This window comes from Tachyglossus aculeatus, chromosome 4 (genome assembly GCF_015852505.1).
Source record: "Tachyglossus aculeatus isolate mTacAcu1 chromosome 4, mTacAcu1.pri, whole genome shotgun sequence".
Classification (NCBI taxonomy): Eukaryota; Metazoa; Chordata; class Mammalia; order Monotremata; family Tachyglossidae; genus Tachyglossus; species Tachyglossus aculeatus.
In genome coordinates this window covers 86078320-86098190 of record NC_052069.1, presented here as the reverse complement: position 1 = coordinate 86098190, position 19871 = coordinate 86078320, and the positions used below count along the sequence as shown (strand labels likewise).

At 44.9% G+C, this 19871-nt stretch overlaps 1 protein-coding gene across 2 annotated transcripts in view; it reads left to right on the top strand.

Annotated features, from left to right (window-relative positions):
• MATN2 (matrilin 2) overlaps positions 1 to 19871 on the top strand; it is a 201350-nt gene that overhangs the window by 155446 nt on the left and 26033 nt on the right. For both annotated transcript variants that reach the window (XM_038745876.1, XM_038745875.1), the window contains 2 exons: positions 5178 to 5300; positions 17441 to 17854. In XM_038745876.1, the coding sequence (XP_038601804.1) occupies positions 5178 to 5300; positions 17441 to 17854 (537 nt within the window). The remainder of the gene's footprint in view (positions 1 to 5177; positions 5301 to 17440; positions 17855 to 19871) is intronic.

Below are 19871 nucleotides of genomic sequence, written 5' to 3'. Positions count from 1 at the left end.
GGATTTGAACCCATGACCTCTGACTCCAAAGCCCGTGCTCTTTCCACTGAGCCATGCTGCTTCTCCAAGCAGTTATTAAGCAGTTATTATATACTATTATATATTATATTATATTATTATATACCACTTGGAAAATCCATTCATATGCAATAATAATAATAATAATAATAATAATGGCATTTGTTGAGCGCTCACTATGTGACAAGCACTGTTCTAAGCGCTGGGGCGTTACAAGGTAATCAGGTTGTCCCCCATGGGGCTCACAGTCTTCATCCCCATTTTACAGATGAGGTAACTGAGGCACAGAGAAGTGAAGTGACTTGCCCAAAGTCATGCTTGTCCTTCAAAGAGTCACAATCTTAAGTGGGTGAAGCCAAATACACAGACCACTAATAATAACACTTAATAACAATAATAATGATGGCATTTATTAAGCGCTTACTACGTGCAAAGCACTCTTCTAAGCGCTGGGGAGGTTGCAAGGTGATCAGGTTGTCCCACGGGGGGCTCACAATCTTCATCCCCATTTTACAGATTGAGATTCATTCATTCATTCAATCGTATTTATTGAGCGCTTACTGTGTGCAGAGCACTGTACCAAGCGCTTGGGAAGTACAAGTTGGCAACAGGTAGAGACGGTCCCTGCCCAACAGTGGGCTCACAGTCATCATCATCATCATCATCATCATCATCATCATCAATCGTATTTATTGAGCGCTTACTGTGTGCAGGGCACTGTACTAAGCGCTTGGGAAGTACAAATTGGCAACAGTCTAGGAGTGACTCGCCCAGAGTCACCCAGCTGACAATTGGCAGAGCCGGGATTTGAACCCATGACCTCTGATTCCAAAACCCGGTCTCTTTCCATTGAGCCACGCTGCTTAGTCACTTGTACATGAAAGAGAGATGCTTAAAGACATGTAATTGAAGAAACTATGGACCGAAGAGGTCAAGAAACTCCAGTGGTGGCTCAGCCACCTCTGCCTCAAACAAAAACTCCTCAGCATTAGCTTTAAAGCACTCCATCACCTTTCCCCCTCCTACCACATCTTGCTACTCCCCTACTAAAACTCAGCCCAAACATTTCCGTCCTCTAAGCCAACCTTCTCACTGTACTGCGATCTCACCTGTCTCGCAGTCGACCCCAGCCCACGTCCTGGCTCTGGCCTGGAACGCCCTCCCTCCTCAAATTCATTCATTCAATCATATTTATTGAGCGCTTACTGTGCACAGAGCACTGGACCAAGCTCTTGGGAAGTACAAGTTGGGTCCAACAGACAATTCCTCTCCCCGCCTTCAAAGCCTTATTGAAGGCCCATCTCCTCCGAGAGGCCTTCCCAGACTAAGCCCCACTTTTCCTCATCTCCCACTCCCTTCTGCGTCGCCCTGACGTGCTTCCCTTGCTCTTCCCCCGTCCCGGCCCTACTTCGCTTGCGTCTCGTCTTATGTCGTCGAGTCGTCTCCGACCCATAGCGACTCCATGGACACATCTCTCCCAGAACGCCCCACTCTCCACCTGCAGTCAATCAATCAATCGTATTTATTGAGCGCTTACTGTGTGCAGAGCACTGTACTAGGCGCTTGGGAAGTACAAGTCGGCAGCACATGGAGACAGTCCCTACCCAATGGCGGGCTCACAGGTGGTGGATCCGTAGAGTTTCCTTGGTAAAAATCTGAAAGTGGCTCACCGTTGCCTACCTCCATGAAGTAAACTCGAATGTCCGCCCTCAATTCTTTCCCATGTCACTTTTGCCCAGCGTAGGGGAGTTTTGACTTGGAGCAGATGGCCTTCCACTCGCTAGCCACTGGCCGATCAATCGATCGTATTTATTGAGCGCTTACTGTGTGCGGAGCACTGGACTAAGCGCTTGGGAAGTAGAAGTGGGCAACATATAGAGTCGGTCCCTACTCAACAGTGGGCTCACGGTCTAGAAGGGGGAGACACAGAACAAAACCAAACATATTAACAAAATAAAATAAATAAAATAGATATGTAGGAATGGAGTGGGTAGGCCTCTGCTTCTCTCTCCCTCCTGTAGTCGAGACCGGTAGTGTACAGGAAACTCTCCAGGGTCGTGCCCTGAAAGGGGAGCACTTACAAACACATCTGTAATTTATTTATATTAATATCTGTCCCCCTCTAGACTGTAAGATCACTGTTGGCAGGGAATGTGTGTTTAGTGTTATACTGTACACTCCCAAGCTCTTAGTACAGTGCTCTGAACACGGTAAGCATTCAATAAATACGACTGAGTGAATGAATGAGGTGGCATCACCAAAGATACACCCGAATTTAAGCACAGCGCTAAGCCTAAACCATCACAAGGTCTCTATTCCATGCCCAGAAAGCTCGAAAAGCATTACTTTGGTTAGAGAAGACTTTAAGGCCGATGTGAATTTATGAAGAGAGGAGAAAACACGTCGAGGATTGAAAATAATCGGTAATTCTTTTCTATATTACACTTCTTGCTGCAACCTCATCACCTTACACAATCCCGAGCGTAATGTGTGTGCTTAAAAACTGATAAATGATCATGATCATGGCTTGGGCGCCGTGGTGCTTCATCTGGGTAAATCTAGGTTAGTGAAACCATTTTAACGTGCTTCATCATCCTCAGGGCAAGATGTCAGTGTGGCTCAGTGGGAAGGGCACAGGCTTTGGAGTCAGAGGTCGTGGGTTCAAATCCCGGCTCTGCCACTTGTCAGCTGTGTGACTGTGGGCAGGTCACGTCACTTCTCTGGGCCTCAGTTCCCTCATCTGTAAAAAGGGGGTGAAGACTGGGAGCCCCACGTGGGACAACCTGATCACCTTATAACGTCCCCAGCGCTTAGAACAGTGCTTTGCACATAGTAAGCGCTTAATAAATGCCATCATCACTATTGTTAACTTTATGTCTGCAAATCTATAGACGGTGGCTGTGAACGCATTTGCGTTAACAGTGGTGATTCACGCGTCTGCAAGTGCTCAGAGGAATAGGGGATGGAAAGTGGTGTAGAAGTAACTAATCTTGAATCTTCTAGACTGTGAGCCCGTTGTTGGGTAGGGACCGTCTCTACCTGTTGCCGATTTGTATTTCCCAAGTGCTCAGTACAAGTGCTCTGCACACAGTAAGCGCTCAATAGATACGATTGAATGAATGAATGAGATGATCGTTTCACCCAAATGGGTAGGGAATGAAAATGAAGTTTCCCAACCCCGTAGCACGTATGGGATGTTACTGGTTTTAGGGCCATGCTTTCTAAAGCCTCCCACACACTGTGTTGAGCCAGGATTAAACTGCAGGGCTCCAGACTCCCAGTCCTATTCATTTATTGATTCATTCAATCCTATTTATTGAGCGCTTACTGTGTGCAGAGCACTGTACTAAGCGCTTGGGAATTCCAAGTTGGCAACATCTAGAGACGGTCCCTACCCAACAGCGGGCTCACAGTCTAGAAGGGGGAGACAGACGGCGAAACAAAACATATTAACAAAATAAAATAAATAGAATAAATATGTACAAATAAAATAAATGGAGTAATAAATCTGTACAAACATATATACATATATACAGGTGCTGTCGGGCGGGGAAGGAGGTAAGGCGGGGGAGATGGGGAGGGGGAGGAGGGGGAGAGGAATCAATCAATCAATCAATCGTATTTATTGAGCGCTTACTGTGTGCCCTGGAAGGAGTTGAAGGAGCAGTATGGCCTAGTGGATACACCACGGGCTTGGGAGTCAGAAGGAACTGGATTCTAATCCCAGCTCCATTTCTTGTCTGCTGTGTGAACCTGGGCAAGTCACTTCACTTCTCTGGGCCTCAGCTCATCTCTGCACATGGATTGATAGTAAGCACTCAATAAATACCACTGATAATGATTATTTGTAAAATGGGGATAAAGATTGTGAACCCCACATGGGACGTGGACTGTGTCCAACTTTGTGTCTAACCCAGCACTTAGTAAAGTGCCTGACACATAGTAAACTTTTGACAAATACCATTAAAAACTCTTGACAAATACCATTAAAAAAAAAATACTGAGAGCCCAATGTGGGACACTGATTATATCTGACCTGATTAGCTTGTATCTGCCCCAGCGCTTAGTACGGTGCCTGGCACATAGTAAGCGCTTAATACATACCATAAAAAAAGCATTGAAACTTGCTCCCCCACTTTAGTCAAGTAAGTTGTGCTTACTCCCAACTCTTCATTCATTCACTCAATTGTATTTATTGAGCGCTTACTGTGTGCAGAGCACTGGACTAAGCGCTTGGGAAGGACAATTCGGCAACAGACAGAGACAATCCCTACCCAACAATGGACTTGTACTTCCCAAGCGCTTAGTCCAGTGCTCTGCACACAGTAAGCACTCAATAAATACGATTGAATGAATGTATGAATGGACGGACTCACAGTCTAGAAGGGGGAGACAGACAACAAAACAAAAAGTAGACAGGCGTCAGTAGCATCAAAATAGATCAATCAATCAATCAATTGTATTTATTGAGCGCTTACTGCGTGCAGAGCACTGCACTAAGCGCTTGGGAAATACAAGTTGGCAACATATAGAGATGGTCCCGACCCAAAATAGATAAATAGAATTATCGATATGTACACATCATTAATAAAATAGAGTAATAAATATGTCCAAATATACACAAGTGCTGTGGGGCGGGGGAGGGGGTAGAGTTCTCTTTCTCAGAAAATTTGAGAATTCAGAGGTCAAGAGATGGGTTCGAATCCCGTTCCACCACGTCTGCTGTGTGACCTTGGGCAAGTCACTTAACTTCTCTGAGCCTCAGTTCCCTCATCTGTAAAATGGGGATTAAGACTGTGAGCCCCCTGTGGGACAACCTGATCACCTTGTATCCCTCCCAGCGCTTAGAACAGTGCTTTGCACATAGTAAGCGCTTAACAAATACCATCATTATTATTAAGAGATGACCTTCATTACAGCTCTTGCCTAAGCTTTAGACAGGCAGGAATAGGAAATATCCTGCGGGAAAATCTGTCTGCATCGGTGTGCCTAAGAAGAAACTTCTATAGTCCTGTTAAGGTATTACGTAACTGAGAAACTTCTATAATCCTGTTAGGGTATTACATAACTGAGAAACTTCGATAATCCTCCTCCGATATTACGTAACTGTTAATTCGCCGCATTAATGGAATCGTTTCAACTCCCTTCGTCGTCCCCAGGGAAAGATGTCTGCAAATCGGTCAACCACGGCTGCGAACATATTTGCGTTAATAACGCCGATTCCTACATCTGCAAATGCCCGGAGGAATTCGTCTTAGCCGAGGACGGGAAGCGGTGCAGAAGTAAGTCATTGGAGCTTTATTCTACGTATTTATTCCCTTTAGAATCAACTGCTCTCTCGGATGTTATGAAAGAAGATGAATCCGTCCAAAAATAACGAGAGCGAAGCTCAAGAAACACATCCTATCCCGTTGCGGAGTTGGCTAGGCCCTTCGACTGTGCAGTTGCTAAAGAGAAAATAAAGCATGGTCGGCTTGGAAAGGCAAAACCAGTCGGAGTGACTGCCTTTCCTTTCCAGGCTCAAGGGGACACATCCCACCTCCAAGGAACTAGGTTTCTACTAATTTCTTTTCCTCAAGGGCCCCCGAGATTAGGATAAAAGTGGCAGTGCTTGGAACCTCTTCATCTTCTGGAGTTTGAGGGTGCCACTTACGAACCTATCTAAGTCTGAAGACTGCTAGAAAACCCCAGGGAGCAGGTGCTTTTTAATAAAAATCTTTCCCTTCAAGGCCCTGCTGAGAGCTCACCTCCTCCAGGAGGCCTTCCCAGACTGAGCCCCGTCCTTCCTCTCCCCCTCGTCCCCCTCTCCATCCCCCTCATCTTACCTCCTTCCCTTCCCCACAGCACCTGTATGTATGTATATATGGTTGTACATATTTATTACTCTATTTATTTATTTATTTATTTTACTTGTACATATCTATCCTATTTATTTTGTTAGTATGTTTGGTTTTGTTTTCTGTCTCCCCCTTTTAGACTGTGAGCCCACTGTTGGGTAGGGACTGTCTCTATATGTTGCCAATTTGTACTTCCCAAGCGCTTAGTACAGTGCTCTGCACATAGTAAGCGCTCAATAAATACGATTGATGATGATGATGGAATTAAATAGGACAGAGAGGCCGTAAAAAAAAAAAAACCTCGGGATTTTTGAAATCCGTTAAAGTGGATTCAGACGTTCTCCTGTTGGCTGAAGTCTAAGACCTTGAGTGCGGTTTTAAATTGGCCACTAAATCATCACTACCAGAAGGATTCAGTGCTCTGCACATAGTAAGCACTCAATAAATACGATTGATGATGATTCTGACCGTCTTCGATGGGTAGATCCCCGAAAGAAGTATGTGGAGAATGTTCAAAATAGGTGAGACACAATTCTGTCCCTCGAGGACTTAGTGGAGATGGTGCGACCTTAAGGATAGAAGCCGGGCCTAGGGGTCAAAAGGACCTGGGTTCTAGTCCCAGCCCTGCCACTTGTCCGCCGTGTGACCCTAAGCGAGTCATTTCACTTCTCTGTACCTCAGTTACCTCGTCTGGAAAATGAGGATTACGATAGTCTCACGTGGGACATGGACTGGGCGCAACCTCATATCTACCCCAGCGCTTAGAACGATGCCCGGCACAAAGTCAGAGCTTAATAAATACCATTTAAAAAAAAAAAAGATCTAAATGGGTGACTAGTCCAGATTTACGAGAATGTAGACATAGAGAACTTAGAACAGTGCTTTGCACATAGTAAGCGCTTAACAAATGCCATTAAAAGAAAAGAAAAAGGAAAGAAACTAATAAAGGATGATAAATTCATTCGAGGGATGAGGGGGCTAGCAGGACGGCATGCCTGGGAAAAAGGAATTTGGCAAGGGATTTGAAATAGGGGAGGAACGGGATTTGGAAAACCTAAGCGGAGTGGCCGTTCCAGGAGAAAGCAGTGGGCCCAAGGCAGGGGGGTTGAGGGTTGAGGACTAAAAAATCATTGACAGTTTCTAGCCGCACTGCTCTGCCTAAACGTACTAAATGTAGTAGAGAAACAGTGTGGCTTAGCGTGAAGAGCCCGGGCTTGGGGGTCAGGGGTCATGGGTTCTAATCCTGGCCCTGCCACTTATCAGCTGTGTGACTTTGGGCAAGCTACTTCACTGTGCCTCAGTTTCCTCATCTGTAAAATGGGGATTAAGGCTGTGAGCCCCACGTGGGACAACCTTGATTACCTTGTATCGCCCCCCCCCCCCCAGTGCTTAGAACAGTGCTTGGCACATAGTAAGTGCTTAACAAATACCAACATTATTATTATTATTCTCTGTGCCTCAGGTCTCTCATCTGTAAAATGGTGATTAAGCCTTTGAGGCCCACGTGGGACAATCTAATTACCTGTATCTACCCCAGCACTTAGAACAGTGCTTGGCACATAGTAAGCGCTTAACAAATACCATCGTTATTATTGTTATTGTTATTACTTGGGGAAAGAATCACTTGGCCTTCTCTAATGACTTGTAATAATAATAATATTAATGGCATTTATTAAGCGCTTACTATGTGCAAAGCACTGTTCTAAACGCTGGGGGAGGTCACAAGGTGATCAGGTTGTCCCACGTGGGGCTCACAGTCTTTATCCCCATTTTACAGATGAGGGAACTGAGGCACAGAGAAGTGAAGTGACTTGCCCAAAGTCACACAGCTGACAAGTGGCGGAGCCGGGATCTGAACCCATGACCTCTGACTCCAAAGCCCGGGCTCTTTTCCACTGAGCCACGCTGCTTGTACCTCCCAAGCGTTTAGTACAGCGTTCTGTACACAGTAAGCGCTCAATAAATACGATTGAATTGAATGAATAATGACCAATACCGAAACCCTACTGCGTCACCTGCTCTTCTACTATTGGGAGCACTAGCTCAACCGTCAATCAATCAATAGTATTTATTCAGGCAGTCAGTCAGTCGAATTTATTGAGCGCTTACTGTGTGCAGACCATTGAGCCCAGACTCTGCACTGAGCGCTCAAAAAGTACAATAATGGTGGAAGACATAATCCCTGCTCACAAGGAGTCGACAATTTAACGGGAAACAGACAAACACACACACACAAATATACAGAGATGGAAGTGCAACTGCCTTTTCTGCAGATTGTGGGCTTATCTTCCCTCTCCAATTGTAAGTAATAATAATGATGGTATTTGTTAAGCGCTTAGTATGTGCCAAGCACTGTTCTAAGCGCTGGAGAATAACTCTAGTAAAATAAGTGACTCCACATGGACAGAAGAACAGCGGGAGGTTGTGAGTGCAACAGTCCTGAAATGGTGCCTCATTATTTTATGAAGTTGTATTAAATTTCCCCAGGTGATAGGCTGGGGAGAATGAAAAACGATCCAGCGACTGGCTTATCATCATCATCAATCGTATTTATTGAGCGCTTACTGTATGCAGAGCACTGTACTAAGCGCTTAACAATAATGGCATTTATTAAGCGCTTACTATGTGCAAAGCACTGTTCTAAGCGCTGGAGAGGTTACAGGGTGATGAGGCTGTCCGAAAGGGGGCTCACGGTTTTAATCCCCATTTTACAGATGAAGGAACTGAGGCCCAGAGAAGTGAAGCGACTTGCCCAAAGTCACCCAGCTGACAATTGGAGGAGCTGGGATTTGAACCCGTGACCTCTGACTCCAAAGCCCGTCCTCTTTCCACTGTGTGTAGGCCAGGTTTCACCAATGTCGACGCAGTTCACCAAAAAAAATTAGCGGGGTCAAATGCTCTCTCTTTTGATTTTATAGTTTTAGTTTAGTTTGGGCTCTGCCCTCAATACTGGACTCTCTTGGTGTTTACTGAAAAATGAGAGGATTAATGGGGCTCTTGGGTCAGTTTAAGCACGAACAGTATTTATTGAGCACTTGCTGAATGGAGAGCACTGTACTCCAGTAGAGTTGGTAGGCGTGATCCCTGCCCACAAGGAGCTTACAATCTAGAGGGCAGTTTTTGAGCTCCATTTTCTTAATGTTTGCTTGTCACAGAAGAAAAGCCGCACGGCCTAGTGGAAAGAGCACAGATTTATGAGACCATGGACGTAGAGAACTAATAAAGGATAATAAATCCATCTGAGGGATGAGGGGGCTAACAGGATTGCACGCCTGGGATAGAGGAATTTGCCGAGGGATTTGAAATAGGGGAGGAACGATCTTGTGGAAGCAGCGTGGCTCAGTGGGAAGAGCCCGGGCTTTGGAGTCCGAGGTCATGGGTTCAAATCCCTGCTCTGCCACTTGTTAAACATGTTTTGTTTTGTTGTCTGTCTCCGCCTTCTAGACTGTGAGCCCGCTGCTGGGTAGGGAGCGTCTCTAGACGTTGCCAACTTGTACTTCCCAAGCGCTTAGTCCAGTGCTGTGCACACAGTAAGTGCTCAATAAATATGATTGAATGAATGAATGAAGGAATGAATGAATGAATGAATGGAAAACCTAAGCGGAGTGGCCATTCCAGGAGAAAGTTACGAGCAATGGGCTAGAGGCAGGAGGGTTGAGGGCGGAGGACTAAAAAATCATCGATGTTTTCCAGCCGCACTGCTCTACCAAAATGTACTAAATGTACTAGAGAAGCAGCAGAGGCTTTCTAATACCACTCTGCTGTGTGACCTTGGGCGAGGCACTTAACTTCTCTGTGCCTCGGTTACCTCATCTGTAAAATATTGGAATTAAGACAGTGAGCCTCATGAGGGGCAATGCTTGTGTCCAACATGATTAGTTGTATTTACCCCAACGCTTAGTTCAATCCCTGGGACTTAGTAAGAGCTTAGCAAATACCATTAAAAAGTGCAAAAAGGTATTTGTGGAGCCCTGTGTTTATGGAGACAATAATGATGGTATTTGTTAAGTGCTTACTGTGTGCCAAGCACTGTTCTAAGTGCTGGATGTGGACACCAGTATTAAATCACAATATATAATAATAATAATAATGGCATTTATTAAGCACTTAGTATGTGCGAAGCACTGTTCTAAGCACTGGGGAGGTTACAAGGTGGTCAGGTTATCCCACAAGGGGCTCGCAGTCTTCATCCCCATTTTAAAGATGAGGTAACTGAGGCACAGAGAAGTGAGGTGACTTGCCCAAAGTCACACAGCTGACAATTGACGGAGTCAGGATTTGAACCCATGACCTCTGACTCAAAATAATAATAATAATAATGATGGCATTTGTTAAGCGCTTACTATGTGCAAAGCACTCTTCTAAGCACTGGAGGATGTAATGTGATCAGGTTGTCCCATGTGGGGCTCACAGTCAATCCCCATTTTACAGATGAGGTAACTGAGGCTCAGAGAAGTTAAGCAACTTGCCCAAGGCCACACAGCAGACATGCGGCAGAGCCGGGATTCAAACCCATGACCTCTGACTCCAAAGCCTGTGCTGTTTCCACTGAGCCACGCTGCTTCTCTATATATTCATAATATATATGTATATATACATAATAGATTCATCATATAATTCATAATATATTCAAAGATAACGCTCTCTCAGATTGTGCACGATATTTGAAACACCATGAATGCAATCATTCAATCAGTGGCGCTTATCGGAGCACTTACGGCGTGCAGAGCACTGTACTAAGCGCTTGGGAGGCCACAATAAAAGGGATAGACACCGGCATATTCTTGTGGAAAATTCAACTTCCAAGGACCCAATAAAGAAAGGTCCAACAACTCTGGGTAGGCCAAGTTCTACTGACAATGATTGCTTATTATTAGGCCCAGTCCACTGAGTATTAGCTTTGTAGTTAGAAGAATATTTGATCAGTTAGGTAAAACAGGTAATTAGCAAGATCCCCTGGGGGCCATAAAGGAGATAAAATGTCTTCAGTAGAATCGTTTCACCTTTGGATCCACAAAGAAGGTGTCTTAGTAACTTTTAAAGAATGCCTACCCCAGATTAGCTTTATGATGAGGTATTACAGGATTAATGAAATAGTTTATATATCTGGTGTTCCGAGAGGTTTGGCGGGGTATCTTTTCCCATTTAAAACATGACCGTGTTCCCATCTTTTTTTATTTTCCAGACTGGGACTTTCTCCCACCCCTCCATTCCACCTCACCCTACCTTTCCCTTCCTTCGAAGCCCTCCAGAAATCCCACCCCGATTAATTCCCAATAAGCCCATCGCGTCCACCCCACACCATCCTTAATACTTTGGTATTTTCTGCCTATTCTCAGCCCTTACAAATGCATGCTTATTTTTCAGTCGATCAAATGTATTTATTGAGCGCTTACTGTGTGCAGAGCACTGCACTGGCCGCTTTTTAGAGTCCGATATAACAGAGGTGGTAGACACTTTCCCCGCCCACAAGGAGCTTGTACCTTAAATTATTCAGCTATTTCATCCTGATATGTGCAATCCTTCTTACTATATTTTTATTCTTCCTCCCATTTTCACTGTTTTTAAATGATTTATGTTGCCAACTTGTACTTCCCAAGTGCTTAGTACAGCGCTCTGCCCATAGTAAGCGCTCAATAAATACAATTGATGATGATGATGATGCTCTGCACACAGTAAGTGCTCAATAAATACAATTGATTGATTGATTTTGTCTCTCACCCCTCTTGAAGTTCACTGAGGACAAAGAGCATGTCCCTCGCTGCCGTTGAATTCTCCCAACAGTTTATTCATTCATTCAGTCGTATTTATTGAGCGCTTACTGTGTGCAGAGCACTGTACTAAGCGCTTGGGAAGTACGACTGTGTAGTACGATGCTTAGCAATTCATTGAGAAGCAGTGTTGCTTAATGGATAGAGCACGTCTCAGCTTTTAAACCTGGCTCCGCCACTTGTCTGCTGTGGGACCTTGGTCAAGTCAGCTCACTTTCCTGGGCCTCAGTTACCTCATCTGTAAAATGGGAATTAAGACTGTGAGCCCCATGTGGGATGTGGACTCTGTCCAAACGGATTAGCTTCTATTTAGCCCAGCACTTAGTACAGTGCCTGGCACAGAGTAAGCACTTAACAAATTCCATATTTTTTTTAAAAAAATGAATACTTTTACTTGATTCCTACCAGAGAATTGTGTCTGAGGTTCACCTGGATAATCTAGGCTCCTTTGCATCACTCATTCTGCCTCTCCCATAGATTATTTATTAGCCCCATTTGTAAATGGAAAAAGAGGAAGCACGTCCCAAGAGAGGTGATGGTCTCAAGTTGCTCTACTAAGAATAGTAATTGTGGCGTGTTTTATTTTTTTAATAGCATTTATTAAGCGCTTACTATGTGCAAAGCACTGTTCTAAGCGCTAGGGAGGTTACAAGGTGATCAGGTTGTCCCACAGGGGGCTCCCAGCCTTCACCCCCATTTTACAGATGAGGGAACTGAGGCCCAGAGAAGTGAAGTGACTTGCCCAAAGTCACACAGCTGACAATTGGCGGAGCCGGGATTTGAACCCATGATCTCCAACTCCAAAGCTCGTTGCTCTTTCCACTGAGCCACACTGCTCCTCATTCATTCGTTCAATCACATTATTTATTTATCAATTTATCAATTTATTCAACTGTATTTATTGAGCGCTTACTGTGTGCAGAGCACTGTACTAAGCGCTTGGGAAGGACTCAGAAACATGGTACGGTGGATAAAGTGTGAGACTGAGAGTCGGAAGGTCATGGGTTCTAATCCGGCTCCGCCACTTGTCTGCTGTGTGGCCTTGGGCAAGTCACTTCACTTCTCTTGGTCTACTAAGAATAGTAATTGTGGCGTGTTTTATTTTTTTAATAGCATTTATTAAGCGCTTACTATGTGCAAAGCACTGTTCTAAGCACTGGGGAGGTTACAAGGTGAACAGGTTGCCCACGTGGGGCTCACAGTCTTCATCCCCATTTTCCAGACGAGGTGACTGAGGCCCAGAGAAGTGAAGTGACTTGCCCAAAGTCACACAGCTGACAAGTAGCGGAATCGGGATTTGAACCCATGACTTCTGACTCCAAAGTCCGGGCTCTTTCCACTGAGCCACACTGCTTCATTTAAGTGGTTACTGTGTGCTAAGCACCGTACTAAGGACTGGGTAGATATGAGATAATAATAATGATAATCGTGGTATTTGTTAAGCACTTACTCCGTGCCAGGCACCGGGGTAGATACAGGCAAATTGGGTCAGACACAGTCCCTATCCCACATGAGGCTCACGGTCTCAATCCCCATTTTACAGTTGAGGAAACTGAGGCCCAGAGAAGTGAAATTCATTCATTCATTCAATTGTATTGAGCGCTTACTGTGTGCAGAGCACTGTACTAAGTGCTTGGGAAGTCTCTATATGGCAACATATAGAGACGGTCCCTACCCAACAACGGGCTCACAGTCTAGAAGGGGGAGACAGACACATTAACCAAATAAAATAAATAGAATAGTAAATATGTACAAGTAAAATAGAGTAATAAATCTGTACAAGCATTCATTCATTCAATCGTATTTATTGAGTGCTTACTGTGTGCAGAGCACTGTACTAAGCGCTTGGGAAGTACAAGTTGGAAATATATAGAGACGGTCCCTACCCGGCAGTGGGCTCACAGTCTAGAAGGGGGAGACAGAGGACAAAACAAAACATATTAACAAAATAAAATAAATAGAATAAATATGTACAAATAAAATAGAGTAATACGTATATGCATATATACAGGTGCTGTGGGGAGGGGAAGGAGATAAGGCAGGGAGGATGGAGAGAGGGACGAGGGGGAGAGGAAGGAGGGGGCTCAGTCTGGGAAGGCCTCCTGGAGGAGGTGAGCTCTCAGTAGGGCTTCTCAAGTAGGGAAATTTATTACTTATTTATTTATGTTATCTATCTATTTATTTATTTATTTATTTTATCTATCTATTTATTTATTTTATCTATTTATTTATTTTATCCATTATTTATTTTATCTATTTATTTTATCTGTTTATCTATTTATTTTATCTATTTGTTTATTTTATTTGTGCATGTTTATTCTATTTATTTTATTTTGTTACTATGTTTAGTTTTGTTCTCTGTCTCCCCCTTCTAGACTGTGAGCCCACTGTTGGGTAGGGACCGTCTCTAGACGTTGCCAACTTGTACTTCCCAAGCACTTAGTCCAGAGCTCTGCCCACAGTAAGCGCTCAATAAAGACGATTGAATTCATTCATTCATTCCTTCAATCGTATTGATTGAGCGCTTACTGTGGGCAGAGCACTGGACTAAGCGCTTGGGAAGGACAAGTTGGCGACATTCAGATGGTCCCTACCCAACAACGGGCTCACAGTCTAGAAGGAATGAATGAATGAATGAATGAAATGACTTGTCCTAGGTCCCACAGCATAGAAGGGGTGGAGCTGGGATTAGAACCCATGACCTTCCCACTTCCAGTGCTGTATCCACTAGGCCATGCTGCTCCCTGGTACTCATCCCACAGGAGGCTCCCAGAATGAGGAGGGAGGATAGCTATTGCATCCCCCTTTAGCAGATAAGGGAACTGAGATACAGTGACGTGACATGATCTGCCAAGCTCTCTTCCTCCCTTCAAGGCCCTACTGAGAGCTCACCTCCTCCAGGAGGCCTTCCCACACTGAGCCCCCTCCTTCTTCTCCCCCTCCTCATCCCCCCCGCCTTGCCTCCTTCCCCTCCCCACACCACCTGTTTATATGTTTGTCCAGATTTATTACTCTATTTATTTTATTTGTACATATCTATTCTATTTATTTTATTTGGTTAATATGTTTTGTTTTGTTGTCTGTCTCCCCCTTCTAGACTGTGAGCCCGCTGTTGGGTAGGGACCGTCTCTAGATGTGGCCAACTTGGACTTCCCAAGCGCTTAGTCCAGTGCTCTGCACACAGTAAGCGCTCAATAAATACAACTGAATGAATGAATGAATGAAATGACTTGCCCTAGGTCCCACAGCATACAAGGGGTGGAGCTGGGATTAGAACCCATGACCTTCCCGCTTCCAGTGCTCTATCCACTAGGCCGTGCTGCTCCCCGGTATTCATCCCACAGGAGGCTCCCAGAATGAGGAGGGAGGACAGCTATTGCATCCCCCTTTTGATAAGGGAACTGAGATACAGTGAAGTGACTTGTCAATCAATCAATCATATTTATTGAGCGCTTACTGTGTGCAGAGCACTGTACTAAGCGCTTGGGAAGTACAAGATGGCACCATATAGAGACCTTCCCTACCCAGCAGTGGGCTCACAGTCTAAAAGGGGGAGACAGAGAACAAAGCCAAACGTACTAACAAAATAAAATAAATAGAATAGATATGTACAAGTAAAATAAATAAATAGAGTAATAAATATGTACAGACATATATACAGGTGCTGTGGGGAAGGGAAGGAGGTAAGATGGGGGGGATGTCCAAGATCACACAGCAAAGTGGCCGAGCTGGGATTAGAACCCAGGTCCTCTCAGTCCCAGCCCTATGCTCTTTCCACTGGGTCATGCGGCTCTTCCTCGAGTTGCTCATTCATTCATTCAGTTGTATTTATCGGGCACTTAGGGTGTGGAAAGCACTGTACTAAGTGCGTGAGAGAGTACACTATAATAGACACGTTCCCTGCCCCCGACAAGCTTACAGTCTAGAAGCGTGGCTCAGAGGAAAGAGCCCGGGGTTTGGAGTCAGAGGTCATGGGTTCAAATCCCGGCTCCGCCACTTGTCAGCTGTGTGACTTTGGGTAAGTCACTTCAATTCTCTGGGCCTCAGTTCCCTCCTCTGGAAAATGGGGATGAAGACTGTGAGCCCCCCGTGGGACCACCTGATCACTTTGTAACCTCCCCAGTGCTTAGAACAGTGCTCTGCACATAGTAAGCGCTTAACAAATGCCATCATTATTATTATTATATCACATAGCGCTTAACAAATGCCATCATTATTATTATTAGAAGGGAAGACAGATATTAATCTAAATAAATAAATGACAGGTATGGACATGAGTGCCGTGGGGCTGGGAGGGAGGATGAATAAAGGGAGCAATCAATCAATCAATCAATCATATTTATTGAGCACTTACTGTGTGCAGAGCACTGTACTAAGCGCTTGGGAAGTACAAGTTGGCAACATATAGAGACAGTCCCTACCCAACAGTGGGCTCACAGTCTAAAAGGGGGAGACAGAACAAAACCAATCATACTAACAAAAAAAATAAATAGAATAGATATGTACAAGTAAAATAAATAAATAAATAGAGTAATAAGTATGTACAAACATATATACATATAAACAGGTGCTGTGGGGAAGGGAAGGAGGTAAGATGGGGGGATGGGGATTATTATTATTAGAAGGGAAGACAGACATTAATCTAAATAAATAAATGACAGGTATGGACATGAGTGCCGTGGGGCTGGGAGGGAGGATAAATAAAGGGAGCAATCAATCAATCAATCAGTCGTATTTATTGAGCACTTACTGTGTGCAGAGCACTGGACTAAGCGCTTGGGAAGTACAAGTTGGCAACATATGGAGACAGTCCCTACCCAACAGTGGGCTCACAGTCTAAAAGGGGGAGACAGAACAAAGCCAAACATACTAACAAAATAAAATAAATAGAATAGAGATGTACAAGTAAAATAAGTAAATAAATAGAGTAATAAATCTGTACAAACATATATACATATATACAGGTGCTGTGGGGAAGGGAAGGAGGTAAGATGGCTGGGGGATGGAGCAAATCAGGGCGATGCGGAAGGGAGCGGCACAAGAGGAAAGGAGGGCTTAGACTGGGTATTATTAGAAGGGAAGACAGACATCAATATAAATAAATAAATGACAGGTATGGACATGAGTACTGTGGGGCTGGGAGGGAGGATGAATAAAGGGAGCAAGTCAGGGCGACGCAGAAGGGAGCCGCAGAAGAGGAAAGGAGGGCTTAGATTGGGTATTATTAGAAGGGAAGACAGACATTAATATAAATAAATAAATAAATGACAGGTTTGGACATGAGTGCCGTGGGGCTGGGAGGGAGGATGAATAAAGGGAGCAAGTCAGGGCGATGCGGAAGGGAGCAGTAGAAGAGGAAAGGAGGGCTTAGACTTGGTATTATTAGAAGAGAAGACGGACATTAATCTAAATAAATAAATGACAGGTATGGACATGAGTACTGTGGGGCTGGGAGGGAGGATGAATAAAGGGAGCAAGTCAGGGCGACGCAGAAGGGAGCGGCAGAAGAGGAAAGGAGGGCTTAGACTGGGTATTATTAGAAGGGAAGACAGACATTAATCTAAATAAATAAATGACAGGTATGGACATGAGTGTCGTGGGGCTGGGAGGGAGGATGAATAAAGGGAGCGAGTCAGGGCGACGCAGAAGGGAGCGGTAGAAGAGGAAAGGAGGGCTTAGACGGGGAAGGCCTCTTGGAGAAGATGTGGCTCCCCTCCGTTGTAAGTACGCGCCGTTCCCACGCGTCGTTCATTTCGGAAGGCCAATGACAGGTCGTGTCCTTTCCCTGCCTCTGCCTCGGTTCACCTCCCGCAGAATGCACCGAGGGCCCCGTCGACTTGGTGTTCGTGATCGACGGATCCAAGAGCCTCGGAGAAGAGAACTTCGAAGCGGTGAAACGGTTTGTCACCGGGATCCTGGATTCCCTAGAGATTTCCCCCGAGGCGGCCCGCGTGGGCCTGCTCCAGTACTCGACTCACGTCCGGACCGAGTTCACCCTCGGAGATTTCGGCTCGGCCCGGGAGGTGAAGAAAGCCGTGGCTCACCTGAGGTACATGGGGAAGGGCTCCATGACGGGTTTGGCCCTGAAGCAGATGCTCGAGAGGAGTTTCACCGAATCGGAAGGGGCCCGACCGCCTTCGGCAGGAGTGCCCAGGGTGGCCATCGCTTTCACAGACGGACGAGCCCAAGACGACGTCGCGGAGTGGGCCAACAAAGCCAAGCAGAATGGTATTCGTTCAGTCGTATTTCTTGGGCCCTTACCGCGTGCAGAGCGCTCTCACAAGCGCTTGGGAGAGGAAAATACAACAGACAGATTCCCTGCCCACAACAAACTTGCGGGCTAGAGGGGGAGATAGTCATTCAGTCGTATTCATTGAGCGCTGACCAATCATTCGATCGTATTGAGCGCTCACTGTACTGAGCGCTTGGAAAGTACAATTCGGCAACAAATGGAGACAATCCCTACCCGACAACGGGTTCACGGTCTAGAAGGGGGGGAGACAGACAACAAAACAAGTAGACAGGCGTCAGTGGCGTCAGTATAAAAGAATAGAATTATAGATCAATCAATCAATCAATCAATCGTATTTATTGAGCACTTACTGTGTGCAGAGCACTGTGCTAAGCGCTTGGGAAGTACAAGTCGGCAACATATAGAGACAGTCCCTACCCAGCAGCGGGCTCACAGTCTAGAAGGGGGAGATATAGTACACATCATTAATAATATAGAATAATAAAATAGTAAATATGGACTGTGGGCAGAGCACTGTACTAAGCGCACGGGAGAGTACAGTACGACAATAAACCGACACAATCCCTGCCCACCAGGGCCATAAAGTTTAGAGGATAATGGTAATCCTGGGCGGTCGAGTCACGGGTGCTCCCCGAAATTAATATTATTAAAATTCACGGGACCGGAGCTAGCTAAACGGGGAGCAAAATGCCTGAGATGTTGCGTGAACTTTTCCAGACCCGTACGCAATTATCTAAGACAAAAACATGTGTGTATGTTAAAGTCCCTCTGGTGACCAAAAAGAAGTTCATGCCATTCCCCCAAAATGGCAGGACCATCTGGCCCTGAGAAAACTGATGCCAGGGCGGGATGTGACTCATTCAGTCGTACTTATTCAGCGCTTACTGTGTGCAGAGCACTGTACTGAGCGCTTGGGAAGTGCAATTTGGCAACAGATAGAGACAATCCCCACCCAACAACGGGCTCACATTCATTCATTCAGTTGTATTTATTGAGCGCTTACTGTGTGCAGAGCACTGTACTAAGCGCTTGGAAAGTGCAATTTGGCAACAGATAGAGACAATCGCCACCCAACGGGCTCGTATTCATTCATTCAACTGTATTTATTGAGTGCTTACTGTGTGCAGAGCACTGTACTAAGCGCTTGGGAAGTACAAGTTGGCAACATATAGAGACGGTCCCTACCCAACAGCGGGCTCACAGTCTAGAAGGGGGAGACTGTCAACAAAATAAAACAAGTAGACAGGCATTTATTCCTGTATATATATATATATATGAATCTGAATATATATATTCATATATATGAATATATATATGTTTGTACATAGTTATTACTCTATTTATTTTACCTGTACATATCTATTCTATTTATTTTATTTTGTTAGTATGTTTGGTTTTGTTCTCTGTCTCCCCCTTTTAGACTGTGAGCCCACTGTTGGGTAGGGACTGTCTCTATATGTTGCCAACTTGGACTTCCCAAGCGCTTATATTCATATATATGAATATATATATATATGTTTGTACATATTTATTACTCTATTTTACCTGTACATATCTATTCTATTTATTTTATTTTGTTAGTATGTTTGGTTTTGTTCTCTGTCTCCCCCTTTTAGACTGTGAGCCCACTGTTGGGTAGGGACTGTCTCTATATGTTGCCAACTTGGACTTCCCAAGCGCTTAGTACAGTGCTCTGCACACAGTAAGCGCTCAATAAATACGATTGATTGATTGATTGATTGATTCAAGCGTATTTATTGAGTGCTTACTATGCGCAAAGCACTGTATTTACTAAGCGCTTGGGAGAGTACAGTATAGCAACGGACACATTCCTGCCCACAATGAGCTCACACTCTAGAGAGGGTGACAGATATTAATATCAAGAAATAGGTAAGTGAATTACAGATATATACGTGCGTGCTGTGGGGATTTGAGGGAGGATGAATAAAGGGGCAAGGAAGAGCGACGCTGAAGGGAGTGGGAGAAGAGGAG